The sequence below is a fragment of the Watersipora subatra genome, chromosome 2 (assembly GCF_963576615.1).
Source record: "Watersipora subatra chromosome 2, tzWatSuba1.1, whole genome shotgun sequence".
Taxonomy (NCBI): domain Eukaryota; kingdom Metazoa; phylum Bryozoa; class Gymnolaemata; order Cheilostomatida; family Watersiporidae; genus Watersipora; species Watersipora subatra.
The window spans coordinates 4814849-4831875 of NC_088709.1; the positions used below are offsets into that span (position 1 = coordinate 4814849).

The 17027-nt window shown below is 36.6% G+C and overlaps 1 protein-coding gene across 4 annotated transcripts in view; it reads left to right on the forward strand.

The window, feature by feature from the left end:
* Positions 1–17027, forward strand: part of LOC137387123 (nuclear receptor coactivator 7-like) — a 38209-nt gene that overhangs the window by 13107 nt on the left and 8075 nt on the right. For all 4 annotated transcript variants that reach the window (XR_010977868.1, XR_010977867.1, XM_068073432.1 and 1 more), the window contains exons 3-9: positions 1385–1492; positions 4047–4193; positions 7092–7271; positions 8089–8273; positions 11864–12020; positions 12652–13102; positions 14448–14616. Coding sequence is in view for 2 of the 4 variants with exons in the window: in XM_068073432.1 (XP_067929533.1) it covers positions 1385–1492; positions 4047–4193; positions 7092–7271; positions 8089–8273; positions 11864–12020; positions 12652–13102; positions 14448–14616 (1397 nt within the window). In the remaining 2 variants the exon portion in view is untranslated. The remainder of the gene's footprint in view (positions 1–1384; positions 1493–4046; positions 4194–7091; positions 7272–8088; positions 8274–11863; positions 12021–12651; positions 13103–14447; positions 14617–17027) is intronic.

The window sequence follows — 17027 nt, forward strand, 5'->3', positions numbered from 1 at the left end:
ATTCTCCTTGTCATCGTTCAAAAGCGAGTCATAAATGAACTCAGCTTGCTAATAAATATAGTCAGTGTGTGTAGCACCAAGAATATTTAAAAGCATTAAGCACTTTTCATGTTGCCAAATTGGGGTAATTCTCATTGTTGTAGATGTATTAGTAGAAGAGAAGTTGGTATAAACCATAGAGTATTGAGTGTTATTCTTTTTTGTTACTTCTATGATTGTCTCCTCCCTAAAATTCTACTGTTGGTAATTGATCCGGGCTCTATTCCTAAAGCTTGTTCTGAGAAATTTTTCTATACTATAGAAAAGCAGTAAGGATTCCGATTGGCTTAAAAGGTGCAGGTAGGAATGCTATAGTCCAAACATGAACAAGGTCCGACCCATATTTTCAACCACTATCTATACCGTGAGACTGCTTGAAAAGTGAATTATGTCGAATTGCCAAATCGAATTACAGTTACAATCAGTGTAAATAATTCAATCGACTTCAAGCCTAGAAAACAAACTTTTTAAGCATCTTTACAGTATCTAATGTATGTTAAGATACAATAATTAATAATATAGTATATTAATATATAAAATACACTGAATCCCGCATGAATATTCCATTAATAGAGAAGGCTATGCTGGTGAATATATCGCTGTATCTGTTGCAGCTTGCACCTGCCTTGTTCCCTCAGATTTCTGTATTGAATAGAAAGTCTAGAGACATAGTTTGTTAGCTTGTTCTAATGAAAATAAGAATAGGATAGAATATAATCTACCACACGAAATGCAGTCGGTAAACCGAAACAGTTAAAGTCCAAAGATAATGAGAGAGAGATAATCAGCTGGCAGTAGTTTCACGTCATCAGGATTCCTTGGATAATCTCGGTTCTATTTGAGCTCTAAATATTTGTTTAGCATCTGAAACAAACAGGTCAAGAATATTTTGGTCGAGCTTCGGTATAGTAGAAATCTGAGAGAGTTAAAATCAAGCTGGGATTATATTTAAAAAATAATATAAGCATTAAGACAGACTGGAAGGGAAAATGACTGCATCAAACAAGACTTTTGGTAGCTCTAGGAGCAGAGCTACGGGTTTTCTGTCAATAAAAGGCATGATTTTGATCATGTATAAGTAAAGCTCTTGCTAGTCAACGAAGGTCACCATGAGTGTCACTTTTATTTGCGCCTCACAAGAGACTGGTTTTCTGAGTGCTGATGCTGGTGCATATTGGACTATCAGAGAAGACATTTAGTTGCAAAACTATCTGTCCTTCAACTGCATAGTGTCAGCATTTCCAATTGAAAAAGACAACAGATTTTGTCTGTAAAAGCATAAGTGTCCAGCGTATTCCAGCTGTAGCACAAGTCTTACATAATGCCCTTGATTCTTTTCGTCCAGGTGAAGTGTGGAGACAAGTTGACCAGTCTTGCAGCCCTCTGCGACACGACTCCTTCGGTTCTTAAAAACCTAAATAAACTCGCAAGCGACTTCCTCTATCCTAATCAGGTATGATACACTCAGTCTATCACTTCACGTGTTCAATTCCTTGGATCGCTTGATATTGATGAATATAACAATCAACCCGCTAGAGCCTGCCTGTATCACGGCGACCCTCTTCCTAGAACTTCTGTCCTCAGGCACCGGCTGTCCTCACCGTAGCCCGCTATCTATCTTCACCCGGTATCAGGTCATCAGCCCATAACTTATCTCTTGTGGTTGAGTTCTACAACAGTCCGTTCTGTTTTTGTCATCAACTGGTGGCAAGACTGGCAAGACAAGGAAACAGATGTGTTGGTAGATCAACAACTGGTTTGCAGACCAGCTTTATCTAGATCTGCAGTCGGTTTACCAAAGACCGACCTTATTGATATGTTGTTATGGTATATATCATAGAGGACCAGTTAGCATTGGTGATGCATTTTAGAAATGTCTGAAATCTTAGAGATCCATATTCACATCATCTCCCCTTAATCTTTCAATATTGTATAATAATATAGGCCTATCATATAAATAAAATGACGTGATACATGTACATCTATTACAAAGCCTCAATCAATCATTCAATATAACTCCTAGGATACTGTAGCTACTTTTACAGTAGAGTAACTTTTTAGTAGTAGTTTTATCTAATAGATAACTGTCTGTCTTAGATAACTTCCTTTAAATTGTGCCCAAAAAGTTTACTTTTTTTGTGCTTCCTATCATCTCTGAATATGTTTATGACGCAGAGTTTAGCCTGGTCTTGACAACATAAAAACTTGTGGAATCCAGTATTTTTCAAAAAAATGTATTCTATTATTTAAAGGTTGACTTGCAACAAAATTCACATTACAGTTATTTGGTATCAAACGACTCACCATGCCTTACTCTGTTGTATTGTAGGTGCCAAATATGTGGAAATGTGATTACAAGCTCTTAAAAGCTCAAAAACGAAAATCCGCCGTAGATTAGAATCTCTTTATTTCTCTGACGTAGTCATGAAATTTGGTTATTGTCTTGTCATGTGATGTTCTCACGTGAATTGAAAGGCTAATAAAAAGCTCAATATAAAACTTATCGTAGCACTAGTTTATGACAAACACTTCGGGTTTTACCGAAGACCCCGTATCAAATATAGATGCTCGCTACTTTACAGTTTTGTTTTGGTTTGGTCTAATCGGCAAGTCGTAATCTGATTATGTGACCCAATACTTCGCAAATAATTTCTGCAGAACTTTTCGATTATCACAGTTGACCAACAGGCTCGTCATGATTATTAGACAATGATATGTACTCCTTCGAGCTAAGGTTTAAAATTAAACGAATTTTTACGCTAGGCTATAAGATATCACTGCTAAAAGTGACAGCATTACAATGACGATAAAACAGACGCGTAAGAACAATAGACATGGTTTTATTGAACGCGTGAAGTATATTTGTGAAAATATTTTGACAAATAAGGTTGCATGAAAGTGTAAACAGAAACCATTTACCACAACTACGTCACATTTGAGCCGTTTTGGAAAGAGAATCCAAACTACGGCGGTCTCGCGTGGCTGCGATTAATTGTTCGTTTTTGAGCTTTTAAGAGCTTGTAATCACATTTTCACATATTTTGCACCTACAACACAACAGAGTAAGACGTGGTAAATTTTTTTATATCAAATAACTGTAATGTGAATTTTGTTGCAAGTCAACCTTTAAGACTTTTTAGTATTATTGAAGCAATAATACTAAATATATATGGATGACTTGCTGATGAGTCAGGTTAGGATAGGCTCTTTACAATTAAGGTTGTTATATGAACCACAGTTACTTTTCGCTCATGAACTTCTAGCCTGTGATAACTGTTTCAGGTTTGCGAAGGGGCAAAATTGCTGAGTTTTAGCGTTTCATAAGTAGCTCAGTCCACATTCATTAGACAAAACTAAACAAAAGATTGTTATCTACAGTTTTTTGTTTTCTAAATATGAGAGTTGTTTCATTTCTTATAATTATCAGATATATATTGTACTGGTTGTACCAGCTGTCTAACATGTTTAGTAAGTATAATAGTCATGAACACTGCAGCACTTGTAACATGGTTAATAGATACAACAGAAGTGAACACTTTACTAATGCACAACTAGAATCATTTGGTTAGTCAATACCAATGTGTTGTATTAACCAACTACAGTTTATTGCCTGATATTCAATTTCATAATCAAGACTCAAACTTCTATGGAGGTCATGGATATAGAAATTTTATGGATGCATGAGTAATCATCACATATTGAGATGATTAGATGAAGTTGTCTGCTCATACCTGATCTCACAGATGCATGGAGTTTACCAAATCCCTTCTGCATATGTATCAAAACTATAACATTGTTTATATTCATTTGTCACTAGTTTTTTCAAAATATCAAAGTGCTGTCCCTTCCTCCGTGCCCTTATGTTTATTATCAACATTCTTCTCAGAGCTTGTTCGGTATGCAATGCTCCGAGTGTGCCACGGTGCTAGGTATGCCTAGTTACAGCAGGAAACCTCTAGCCATTTAGTATCACAAAATAAAATAGTTATAGAAAGGATCTGTTGCAGATACTATTTCTCCCGGTGATAGGGAGTTGCTCCTCACCCGCTCATGGTGATTCCGCAAGTAGCAATGGTGATGCATCGAGTGACAGCGACTTTCACAGTAGCTACAGTTGTGAGGAAGATCGAGCCATCTCTGGCTCCAGTTCTAAGGTAGGGGGCGTGTCAAGTTCAGCAATTAATAACATGTGTTATTGTAGTTCTTAGTTCATGAGTGCTACTCTCTTAAATGTTGATGAAAGTTGAAATCATAACTATAATTTGAAATGTTACAGTGTGCCTCAACGAATCTAAAATTTAAATTAAACTTCTAAATTAAATTTTGTTGCTTTAACAAAAACTTGAGCTTGCTAAGCGACAGAAAACAAAACATAATATATTATATATAATGTATCATATAATGTCATATACTTTGCTAGGCTGAGCTAAGCGAACCAAAACACACGCGATGTAAACCAAAACCTTGTTACCCTTGTTATACTTACTATAGTTCTTTTGTTAGAAATATCTGCTTATATTTATCTACTCTAGTTTATCTGCTTACCTTAGGACACTTATATTTTGCTAGTATTTAGTTTCGTGAGTAGCATACAGAGTAAAATTTCGCTGCAACTTAATTTCACAGCTCTGATGAGTGCGAAAATATAGTGATGTGAAAATAAATACAGTGGAACAAACATAATTAGATTCCTCAGGTTCGGTTCACCGATAAGAAAAAAACTTTCAATTTGGGACCAGCATGTAATTGTAAACCGCAGATAGAATTGTGTGGCCGAGATTGATAATGCAATTTGATCAGTTGCTGCCATTTGTTTCTTGGACTATCAATGAACAAAGCTATTTAATTCCGCGTTTTCGCTCGTTCGTTATGACAGTTTAGTTTCACTCATTAAATTTTCGCGAGAGGATGACTCCGCGAAAACGCGAAAGTTAGATGAGGCGAATACATAAGTGTCCTAGGGTATATTTATCTACTCTAGTTTCTGCCACTGATGTGTGATGGCAGACAATATGTTCAAATGAAAATGTGTGCAGCATCGATTGTATTTAGAAAGCTCTACAGCTTGTTAATATTAGCTGGTAGCAATGCAGAAACGAAGAAGATTCTAGAACTCTGCGTTGTTTAGATAGATAGAGGCATCTTTGCTGTCTTTATTACTTCTAGTTACAAGTTAGTTGATCAACTTGGCTCAGTTGATTGTTACTAGCTAGCGCTGACTAACTGACCAAGGCTCTATCACTAGTGCAGCAGTACTTCTGTTATGTTCATTAGTGTCTCCAGGGGTATGGCACGCCTTCCTGTCTTGCTCTTATGGCCCACTAAGCTAACCTAGACAGACTAGCGCATTCCTGGCTGGCTATTGAATGTTACTTAGGCATGTATGATGTAACATGTTACATATTTAAATAACAGCAGAAGTTATTTATTGTGATGTGAACAGAAGTTATATATAGTTACATCAACAAAAGTTATCTATATATATTTCTCAAAGTACGTGTGTGGATATGTGTGTAGGCACTATGTGTGTCCCTCCAGCTATAGCTATTATTAGAATAGCGTAGCTGGACAATGCTTAAAGGTTGACTTGCAACAAAATTCACATTACAGTTATTTCGTGTCAAAAAATTCACCATGTCTTACTCTGTTGTGTTGTAAGTGCCAAATATGTGGAAATGTGATTACAAGCTCTTAAAAGCTCAAAAACGAAAAGCCGCCGTAGATTGGAATCTCTTTATTTCGATGACGTAGTCACGAAATTTGGTTATCGTCTTGTCACGTATGTTCTCACGTGAATTGAAAGGCCAATACAAAGCTCAATATAAAACTTATCGTAGCACTAGTTTATGACAAACACTTCGGGTTTTACCGAAGACCCCGTATCAACTATAGATGCTCGCTACTTTACAGTTTTGTTTCGGCATTATTCAATCGTCAAGTCGTTCTCTGATCATGTGACCCAATACTTCGCAAATAATTTTTGTAGCACTTTTCGATTATCACAGGTGACCAACAGGCTCGTCATGATTATCAGACAATGATATGTACTCCGAGCTAAGGTTAAAAAGTATAACGATTTTTTACGGTAAGTTATAAGATATCAGTGCTAAAAGTGACAGCATTACGATGACGATAAAACAGACGCGTAAGAACAATAGACATAGTTTTATTGAATGCGTGAAGTATATTTGTGAAAATATTTCGACGAATAAGGTTGCAAGAAAGTGTAAACAGAAACCATCTCTCACAACTACATCACATTTGAGCCGTTTTGGAAAGGGAATCCAAACTACGGCGGTCTCGTGTGGCTGCAATTTTCTGTTCGTTTTTTAGCTTTTAAGAGCTTGTAATCACCTTTCCACATATTTTGCACCTACAACACAACAGAGTAAGACATGGTGAATCTTTTCATAACAAATAACGGTAATGTGAATTTTGTTGCAAGTCAACCTTTAAGCAACTTCATGGCGTCCGGTCGTTAAAAGCCTAGCACTTATTAACTAACTTACTAGAATTTCCCATTGGCAATGTGCCAGGCTAATAGTGGTAGGTAAGCAAATAAGCAAGTGGTAGGCAACTCTCATCACTTCTCATTGTTTATAAGCTGATTTTCAACACCCGGGCAACGCCAGAAGGCACAGCTAGTACACGTATATAGCAATGTCAGTAGAAGTTATACATGTATATAGTTATGTCAATGTATTCAACGTTGTATGATTATCACCAGACCAACTGAACAGGTTTAAAGACTATCTTATCAGTCATTGATCCAGCACAAACGGAATACGTGTATTGCAAATGATAATATACTGGCTCATGCTTGTAGTTCAAATCTAACATGTTCAAGTGCTTGAACATTTACTGACTTACATTTTTTAAAGTTTTTTATCAGTATTTCATGTGTAAGATTTTCTTGGGCCCCCAAAGTCATCCCTCAGTTGGCAATGAATGTCCTGTATGACGCACCATCGCTGGTTGGTAGACAGCAGCATACACTTTTACCATCAACATTTTGATTATCTTAGAATGCAGTGGAGTCTTAATTTTTGTAGAAATCATCTATTTCAAGCAGTGATGGCGAACATAAGACCTGGTCACCACCAACAAGACGAGCAACGTTTGACAAAGGTTATGCTGAAGCCTTTAGATACAGATCAGTCGGTGCAAGTCCTCTGTCAGCAGATAGTCAGCGATACATTAGACTGTCTTCTTCATACATTGTTCCTGAAAAGGTAGCAACAACTTCTAAGTCAAGGTCTGTCTGCTGTTAGTTTAGAACAGGGCAGTTTTAGACAGGACATGTTGTTTGGGATATCATTTTGATATCCCAACAACATGTTGTAGGTTCAAACCTCAGTCTATTGAAATGAAGCTCTAACATCTAAATTTTGACTCAAGTGTAAACACGATGACCAACTACTACTAGCCTTGACTCAAGTGTAAACATGGTGACTAACTACTAATAGCTTTGACTCAAGTGTAAACATGGTGACTAACTACTAATAGTCTTGACTCAAGTGTAAACATGATGACTAACTACTAATAGCTTTGACTCAAATGTAAACATGATGACTAACTACGAATAGCCTTGACTCAAATGTAAACATGATGACTAACTACTAATAGACTAATATCAAAACTCATGATTTTTAAGCACTGGGGTTTCAAATGAATTATCATGACTTACCTTTACTGTAAAAAGCTCTGATGTAAGCTCAAAAATTTCATAGATATTCTACTTGAAAATTATTTAATAGCATACCAAAATACTTAAAGTTTAAAGTATTTAAATGACATATTATTTTAAACAAATACTTAGTAAGACAATGAAAGATATGATGCAAGCATTTATTGCTGTTGGTAATACCAAGTGACTCCATTTCATAATAAGGAGTCGTTTTCTTGAGAATTTTTTTAAGTCTATGTGATGTAAGTTCACATCTGATCATGTCTACACCCAACTTGTATACCAAATAAGGAGACGAATTCACACCACACTTATGTACAGAAATTTATGATTCAATTGTTTCATGACTCAAACTACTTTAGGATGAAACTGTGAAAGGTACGCTGCTGGTGACCCCGAATGCTGCCATGTTTGACCCATATGTGTCGGATCCGTTAGTGATAGAGAGAGGCGTTGAAGAATTTGGTATGATTGCTAAAATGGATACAATTGTGTCTGCAGCCATATATAAGGACAGCAAGGCTATGCACAACCTCCAACGTCTCAAGTAAGCCTATCAAATAAACACTATTATATGTTGGAGTTTTCTCCTCAATGGTATTACATCTTTGGTCAAATGCGGTGCATTCTGGTTTCATGTACTAACTGCAGTGTTTGTGTGTTACCGCTTCTTGTAACATTTTGACTCAAGATATGTGACTATACATGCATTTCATCTTAAGGGTGTGCCAAGTGGAATTACATAAACTTGAAATACCTCTCAATTTTTTACCCGTGTTCGATTTTGCTTGGCGTTTCAACGGTATTACCAAATCGTAACGCTGCATATTAACTCATTAAAAATTGCTTGAAAAACAAGGAATCTGAATTTTTGATGTGAAATTATTTTACAATAAAATTGATCTCTAAGAATGTTAATAAGCTCAATTACATTTCTGGAGAAGCCTGTAAACACAAATTTTCAGAAATTGAGAGACTTGAAGTCAACATCATAGCTTACCAGGATTGCCATTGTTTTCAAAAAGTGCTTAACAAAAGGCTCTTTTAATTAAAGAAGGATTCTAGCCTTGGAACTTCAAATTTATGTACAGAACAAAATTAGAATTGTGATCTGAATCTATATTGAAACTCATAGTTGAAAGCGTGTCAGGCATTGCTCGGTGATTGTTATTGTATGTCTGTTACTGCAGTGCTCTGTCTCTTTTTGTCACATGTGAATGTTATGAGTTAGTATTGACAAGGTGTGAGCTAGATATTATATATTATCAAGTCTTAAATATACTCTTTACTAAATTTATTAATACTCTTGACTGGTTTTAGGTAAATGTTGAAGCGCTCTAAAAATAGATAGTGCAATATGCCCATTGTGACGACTATAGTTAATATTCATAGACATACTTAGTATTTATTGACATACTCCGTGTTCATAGATATACTCCGAATTTATAGACATACTACATTTTCATAGACATACTCTGCATTTATAGACATACTACATTTTCATAGATGTACTCCGCATTTATAGACATTCTACGTTTTCATAGACATACTCTGCATTTATAGACATACTACGTTTTCATAGACATACTCTGCATTTATAGACATACTACATTTTCATAGATATACTCCGCATTTATAGACATACTACATTTTCATAGATATACTCCGCATTTATAGACATACTAGGTTTTCATAGACATATTCCGCATTTATAGGCATACTATGTGTTCATAGACATGCGCCGTAAATTATAAACATTCTCGGTATTCATAGACATACTCAGTATTCATAGACCTACTCGGTATTCATAAACATACTAAGTATTTAAAGTTTTTATATATACAGTCAACCCTGGACTTGTGATCACCTTTGCATGAAAATTTTTTGGCATACGACGTAAATATTTAGGAAATATTTGTTTCAACATGAGGAAGTAATTTTCAACATCCAAAAATTTTTCAAAATCTGAAAGTTTGATAAGTAAAAGAACTAATAAAACAATCTAAAACAAAATGAATAAGTACGTAAGTGAGTAAGTCGTGTGATGAATTTCTACCAATCACTCTACAACCAAACCTGCGCATTGCTGAACCTTTTGTTGAGGATACTTACTCTGACATCCAATGGTTTCGATATAGGAAGCAGACAACTCCCATCTAGGAAGCAAACAATGGAACTAATTAACCTCGCTTAACGAGGTTTGACCATTTATAAAAGTAAACATAGAAGAAAATGTTTGTTTGCACAAACTGAATATATATATATATATCCTAGATGAATATATATATATATTCTAGATGAATATATATATATCCTAGCTGAATACCCGGCGTTGCACGGCTAATAAAATTCAGCGTTGCACAGGGTACCTGGCACCGCATCGGTCATTTCCACTCCACCTAGGAGGTAGACAAATGATGCATTACCCATTTTTCGAGGTGGCGGGCTCCCCAGTGAGCATATCAACCACTAAATTTTATACAATTTTCAATGTCTAAAAATTTGTTGTTGTACACAAAGTTTATTATGTGAAAATGAAAATAGAAATTCTCTAAAACTTCATGTCATGACAAGGTGTCTTGTGCAGTCCAAAAATGTTACAGCAAAACAAAGACAACCGTAAAAGTGTTTAAATGTAAAATAATTAGCAAGTAATGGCTAAACAAATTATGTTCTTGTACAATGAATGCAATACAAGATTGGAAATTAACCTAGTGGTAATAACAGAGATGGAAAATGGAAAATTCCAGTAAGCTGCTAGGCTCCTAATGACCGTACTCCATGAGTTGCATCAGCATTGTGGTCCAGCTACAGTTATTCTAATAATAGCTATAGCCGGAATGCAGACAGACATACGGTCATACTTTGAGAAATATATATATAGATTGAAGAACAACTGATAATTATGATCTCATACAATAGCACAGTAACTATGTTTGTTCTAACATGTGATTGATTAAATTCAAACTCTGGGAATTTGAAGAAGAAAATGTGTAAGACACAAAACCAATACTGTGATTAACTTTCGTGGTGAACTCTATATTCATCTGTTGAGGAAAAAAAATTGCTATTATGTACTATATCCATATTAAATTTAAATAAGCATTATTCGAACAAACGACATTTAAAATGAAATTTTAAACAAATGAACAAACGTTTTAAATGAAATTGATTAAAGATAATTATGAAGAAAATTAGTTTTAATTAAAATAATTAAAGAAGGAATGTATAATCATCATCTGCCTCAATTGAGAGAGTTTTTAGTAATTTTGGTACTGTCCAGACAGAGTTGCATAATTTAATATTGCAAGTTCTCGCGATATTGACATGTAATTTGAAAATTAATGTTTAATCATGCACATCTATTGTACATTATATATATTACAATATGTGCAAATTTTTTCTGGAAGTAAAGTTATAAAGTCGCTTTATAAATCAATAAATTTATAATATATTCAATTTAGCAAACTTTAGCTCAAGTTTTTGGTAAACTGTAAATATTTATACTTTTACCTGCTTTATCCCACTTAAAACCTTTTTTTCATGATGGTAATTACCATCGGCATTTACCACTTAGAAAATAATGTGCCAACCCTGAAAATATCACCATGTTTTCTTATTATTTAGGTTTATTGTTTATAGCTGCATTTTCCGGTTAGTAACTAGTCATAATGTTTTGGTCTTGTGATATTCGGCAGTACGAGTCTATTTATGGAGCAATCTGATTGAAAAAGATGAGTGTCCTTATTTTTCAAATATATTACTTAGATCGGCAGATTCTCTTAAAACATCTTGCACCACCAACAATATTAGCTACGTATAAGGAAAGACAACTCCAAGTATTTAACACAATGTTTTGTGATTACTATTACACCACATTAGTGGCTCAGTCTGCCAGCAAAATGAAACCTCACAGTTTGATGGAGTTTAGGCTAAGCACTATGTACTGCCAGTGTAAATGGTTTCCACTTTGCTGAGAGCAACAACAGGTTCACTACTATCAACTGTTTGAGAGGAGATCAAATTTTAGTGATAGCTAAAAAATATTTTGTTTGCTAAAACTCATTTGTGAGAAGAATACCAACATATATATGGACGAGGGTGTGGAGACTCATTCCTACATCATTCTATTTGAAGGTTGGATCCAACCGCTAAAAAGCCATCCATCTACCATCTAAGTAGCCTTGGATGTAATGAAGACAGACAAGGAGACTCTACATACAACACTGAAACCATGGAATCCACTGCAGGTCAACCTTGTCTCTGCAGGTCACTAGAAGAAAGGCAAGAATATGTTTGTTTTCACTGTTTTATTTCTTCTCACATAATTTTGGTTGTATTCGCGTAGTTATGTCTTTTATGGTTTTCAGGTTGAGTTTTGGTTGCATCTGTTTTATTGCTTCCATCATTTCTCATCAAAGTAATAAAGTAATGCATATTACACGGTGTGACAGCACTAGTGGTCATACTGCCGTACCTCCCCTTTAAACTTTGGTAAGATTAATCAAGCGCAAATGAAACAATCAGGCAGTGCACAGTCTATTGGGACAACTGTGAAATACTGAGTGGGAGTTGTGGGACATTGTTGTGCTTCAAGCATGCATTTTCTGGACCAGTAAGGGTAGTTGAAAGTGACATGAGAATTATACAAAGTTTATCCAGTTATAAATTACTGATATTTTATTTTTTATTGAAGCACAGGCTAAATTTAAAAAATGCTACTCTGCTGCCATTTTTCGTTGCGGAGTGGTTTTTGCGAAGCTAATGTCGGTTCTAATATTTCGGAACATTTTCAATTTTACTCCCAGTTTGCGCCAGCCTTTACTCTGCCAGGATTGATGAGCAAATGTTTGCCCCTTCAAACACTCCGTTTCTATTGTAACATTTCCATCATCTACAACTTCTCTGTTCGCTTTATCAGAGAGTCGCATGGTGACAGCCCAGAAGCTGGAGCTACCAAAGTGGTTTTTGATCTGATGGATGATGAAGTGGATGAAAATGAAGAACCTGTCGGGCAGCAAGCGACTGACTGTTCCATGAAGACAGTGAGGTTTCAACGAAATCAAGTCAGGCCTTGTACTGGTGAAAGAGAGTCGTGTGATGGAGGACTTTTAAATCTTTCTTATGAGTCAAAACATGAACACAGCAGCAATAGTTTGACAGCATCAGATAATCCTTCTAACAATTTTTACATCGACTCTAAGTGTGGAAAGTTCGCTCCAGATTCGAGCGCTTCTCTCCACAAATGCTTCGAGAATCACTGCCATACTTGTTCAGAGCCGTACACAATTTTTAACAACAAGGCCAAGTGTCCTCTGTACATCAAAGCTGGTGTGGGACGAGAGGAAAAGCCTCACTTGTTCAAGCCTATTTGCGGTATGTAACCATTTGTGTTGTCTGCAAGTCATTCTTATCAAGCTAGTTGCAATAGTTTACATCGCAACTAGACCCTTCAGCAGCCTATTTGATTCAGTCAGTACCTGGTATGTAACTGTACCTGGTATGTAACTGTACCTGGTATGTAACTGTACCTGGTATGTAACTGTACCTGGTATGTAACTGTACCTGGTATGTAATTGTACCTGGTATGTAACTGTACCTGGTATGTAACTGTACCTGGTATGTAACTCTAGCCTATTTAACATATCGGTATTAATATGAGTAGGAAGTTTGAAGGTAGAAGTACAATAATAAGTTTTGAGCTTTTTTGATGATGTTATCGTCCATGTAGGTGTGAGCGACTCCCTTACTTCAGTTCACTCTACTTTCAGCAACAAACATTGGCATGAAATTCGCTAAATGTCTCCTGGACTATGTTACAGCTATAATATGCTACCCTAGGGCACTTATGTATTCGTCTCATCTAACTTTCGCATTTTTGCGGAGTCATCCTCTCGTGAAAATTTCATGAGCTAAACTATCATAACGAACGAGCGAAAACGCGGAATTAAATAGCTTTGTTCATTGATAGTCCAAGAAACAAATGGCAGCAAGCGATCAAATTGCATTATCGCTCTCGGCCACACAATTCTACCTGCGGTTCACAATTACAAACTAGTCCCAAATTGAAAAAAAAATTTTCCCGGTGAACCGAACCTAAGGAATCTAATTATGTTTGTCCCACTGCATTTATTTTCTCATCACTATATTTTTGCACTCATCAGAGCTGCCAAATTAAGTTGCAGCGAAATTTTACTCTGTATGCTACTCACGAAACTAAATACTAGCGAAATATAAGTGTCCTAGAGTAAGCATATTATAGCTGTAACACAGGTTGTAATACACCTAGCTTACATCACATGCGTGTACCTCGTATACACTTAGCATACGCAACATACATGTACCTTGTATACACCTAGCATATTTGTACATGTACTGTACCTTACAAATACAAGGTGTTCCCCCATCTTACGACTAGCCTGGATGCTCGATGTTTCTAAGTAAAGCTTAGCATATTTTTCTTGCTTTAAATTAATTTTCAATGCCAAGTTGATTAGATGGGGCACTCATGTTGTTGATAAAACAAACGTTGCCAAAACACGGAACCATCTTTGAGAAGAACGCCATCATATGCCATCTAGACTTGGAATTGTCATAGCTTTGATTTCAAGAGTTGACAACTCAATGATTGCTTGAGGTGTTTAGTGGTGTTTGATTTTTGACCGCAATGATTGACTCGAGTATTCCTTCTGAGTTTGATGAGTTCTTGCTTTGGTTACAGATCTCGTTGCGAGTGCCAACTCTCTAGATTCAGTTTGCCAGCCATTCTACTTGTGTTTCCAAGTGGGTGAAAGACTAGAGCAGTGCAGAATCACTGACACGTGTCCCATAGAGGCGTATACAAAGAAGAGAAAGAGACCCGAGTACTGGTTCACCATACCGAGTGATCTGTAAGTAGTAACATCTTTTGATTGTGTTATTACTAACTAGAGATTTTGGAGTTTCTGCTATCATTTTAGGTTCTAGTGTACTGCACTGATAGAGGGCTGAGCAGGTATAAGTTAGTGTGTTAGGTATAAAGGGGTATAAATCTGCCTGGCTTTTCCCTCGAGCTTGTGAAACCGTGCTGAAGAGATTATTGATGTAGCTGCCAACAGCCAAAATGCCGTGTGTTATAAATCAAGCCTTAGTGCTCCTTTGGTTTTACTGCTTCACTACTGTCACTATGACTGTCATCTCTCTACTGTTACTATGACTGTCATCTCTCTCCTGTCACTATGACTGTCATCTCTCTACTGTCACTATGACTGTAATCTCTCTACTGTTACTATGACTGTAATCTCTCTACTGTCGCTATGACTGCCATCTCTCTACTGTCACTATGACTGTAATCTCTCTACTGTGACTATGACTGTCATCTCTCTACTCTTACTATGACTGTAATCTCTCTACTGTCACTATGGCTGTAATCTCTCTACTGTCACTATGACTGTAATCTCTTTACTGTCACTATGACTGGCATCTCTCTACTGTCACTATGACTGTAATCTCACTACTGTCACTATGACTGTAATCTCTCTACTGTCACTATGACTGTCATCTCTCTACTTTTACTATGACTGTAATCTCTCTACTGTCACTATGACTGTAATCTGTCTACTGTCACTATGGCTGTAATCTCTCTACTGTTACTATGACTGTAATCTCACTACTGTCACTATGACTGTCATCTCTCTACTGTCACTATGACTGTCATCTCTCTACTGTCACTATGACTGTAATCTCTCTACTGTTACTATGACTGTAATCTCTCTACTGTCACTATGACTGTAATCTCACTACTGTCACTATGACTGCAATCTCTCTACTGTCACTATGACTGTAATCTCTCTACTGTCACTATGACTGTCATCTCTTTACTGTCACTATGACTGTAATCTCACTACTGTCACTATGACTGTAATCTCTCTACTGTCACTATGACTGTCATCTCTCTACTGTTACTATGACTGTCATCTCTCTACTGTCACTATGACTGTAATCTCTCTACTGTCACTATGACTGTCATCTCTCTCCTGTCACTATGACTGTCATCTCTCTACTGTCACTATGACTGTCATCTCTCTACTGTCACTATAACTGTAATCTCACTACTGTCACTATGACTGTAATCTCTCTACTGTCACTATGACTGTCATCTCTCTACTTTTACTATGACTGTAATCTCTCTACTGTCACTATGACTGTAATCTGTCTACTGTTACTATGACTGTAATCTCTCTACTGTCACTATGACTGTAATCTCTCTACTGTCACTATGACTGTCATCTCTCTACTGTCACTATGACTGTAATCTCACTACTGTCACTATGACTGTAATCTCTCTACTGTCACTATGACTGTCATCTCTCTACTCTTACTATGACTGTAATCTCTCTACTGTCACTATGACTGTCATCTCTCTACTGTCACTATGACTGTCATCTTTCTACTGTCGCTGTGACTGTAATCTCTCTACTCTTACTATGACTGTCATCTTTCTACTGTCACTATGACTGTAATCTTTCTACTGTCGCTATGACTGCCATCTCTCTACTGTTACTATGACTGTGATCTCTCTACTGTCACTATGACTGTCATCTCTCTCCTGTCACTATGACTGTCATCTCTCTACTGTCACTATGACTGTAATCTCTCTACTGTTACTATGACTGTAATCTCACTACTGTCACTATGACTGTAATCTTTCTACTGTCACTATGACTGTCATCTCTCTCCTGTCACTATGACTGTCATCTCTCTCCTGTCACTATGACTGTCATCTCTCTACTGTTATTATGACTGTGATCTCTCTCCTGTCACTATGACTGTCATCTTTCTACTGTCACTATGACTGTAATCTCTCTCCTGTCACTATGACTGTCATCTCTCTACTGTCACTATGACTGTAATCTCTCTACTGTTACTATGACTGTAATCTCTCTACTGTCACTATGACTGTAATCTCTCTACTGTCACTATGACTGTCATCTCTCTACTCTTACTATGACTGTAATCTCTCTACTGTCACTATGACTGTAATCTCACTACTGTCACTATGACTGTCATCTCACTACTGTCACTATGACTGTAATCTCTCTACTGTCACTATGACTGTCATCTTTCTACTGTCACTACGACTGTAATCTTTCTACTGTCGCTATGACTGCCATCTCTCTACTGTTACTATGACTGTCATCTCTCTACTGTCACTATGACTGTCATCTTTCTACTGTCACTGTGACTGTAATCTCTCTATTGTCACGATGACTGCCACGATGACTGTCACGATGACTGCCACGATGACTGCCACGATGACTGT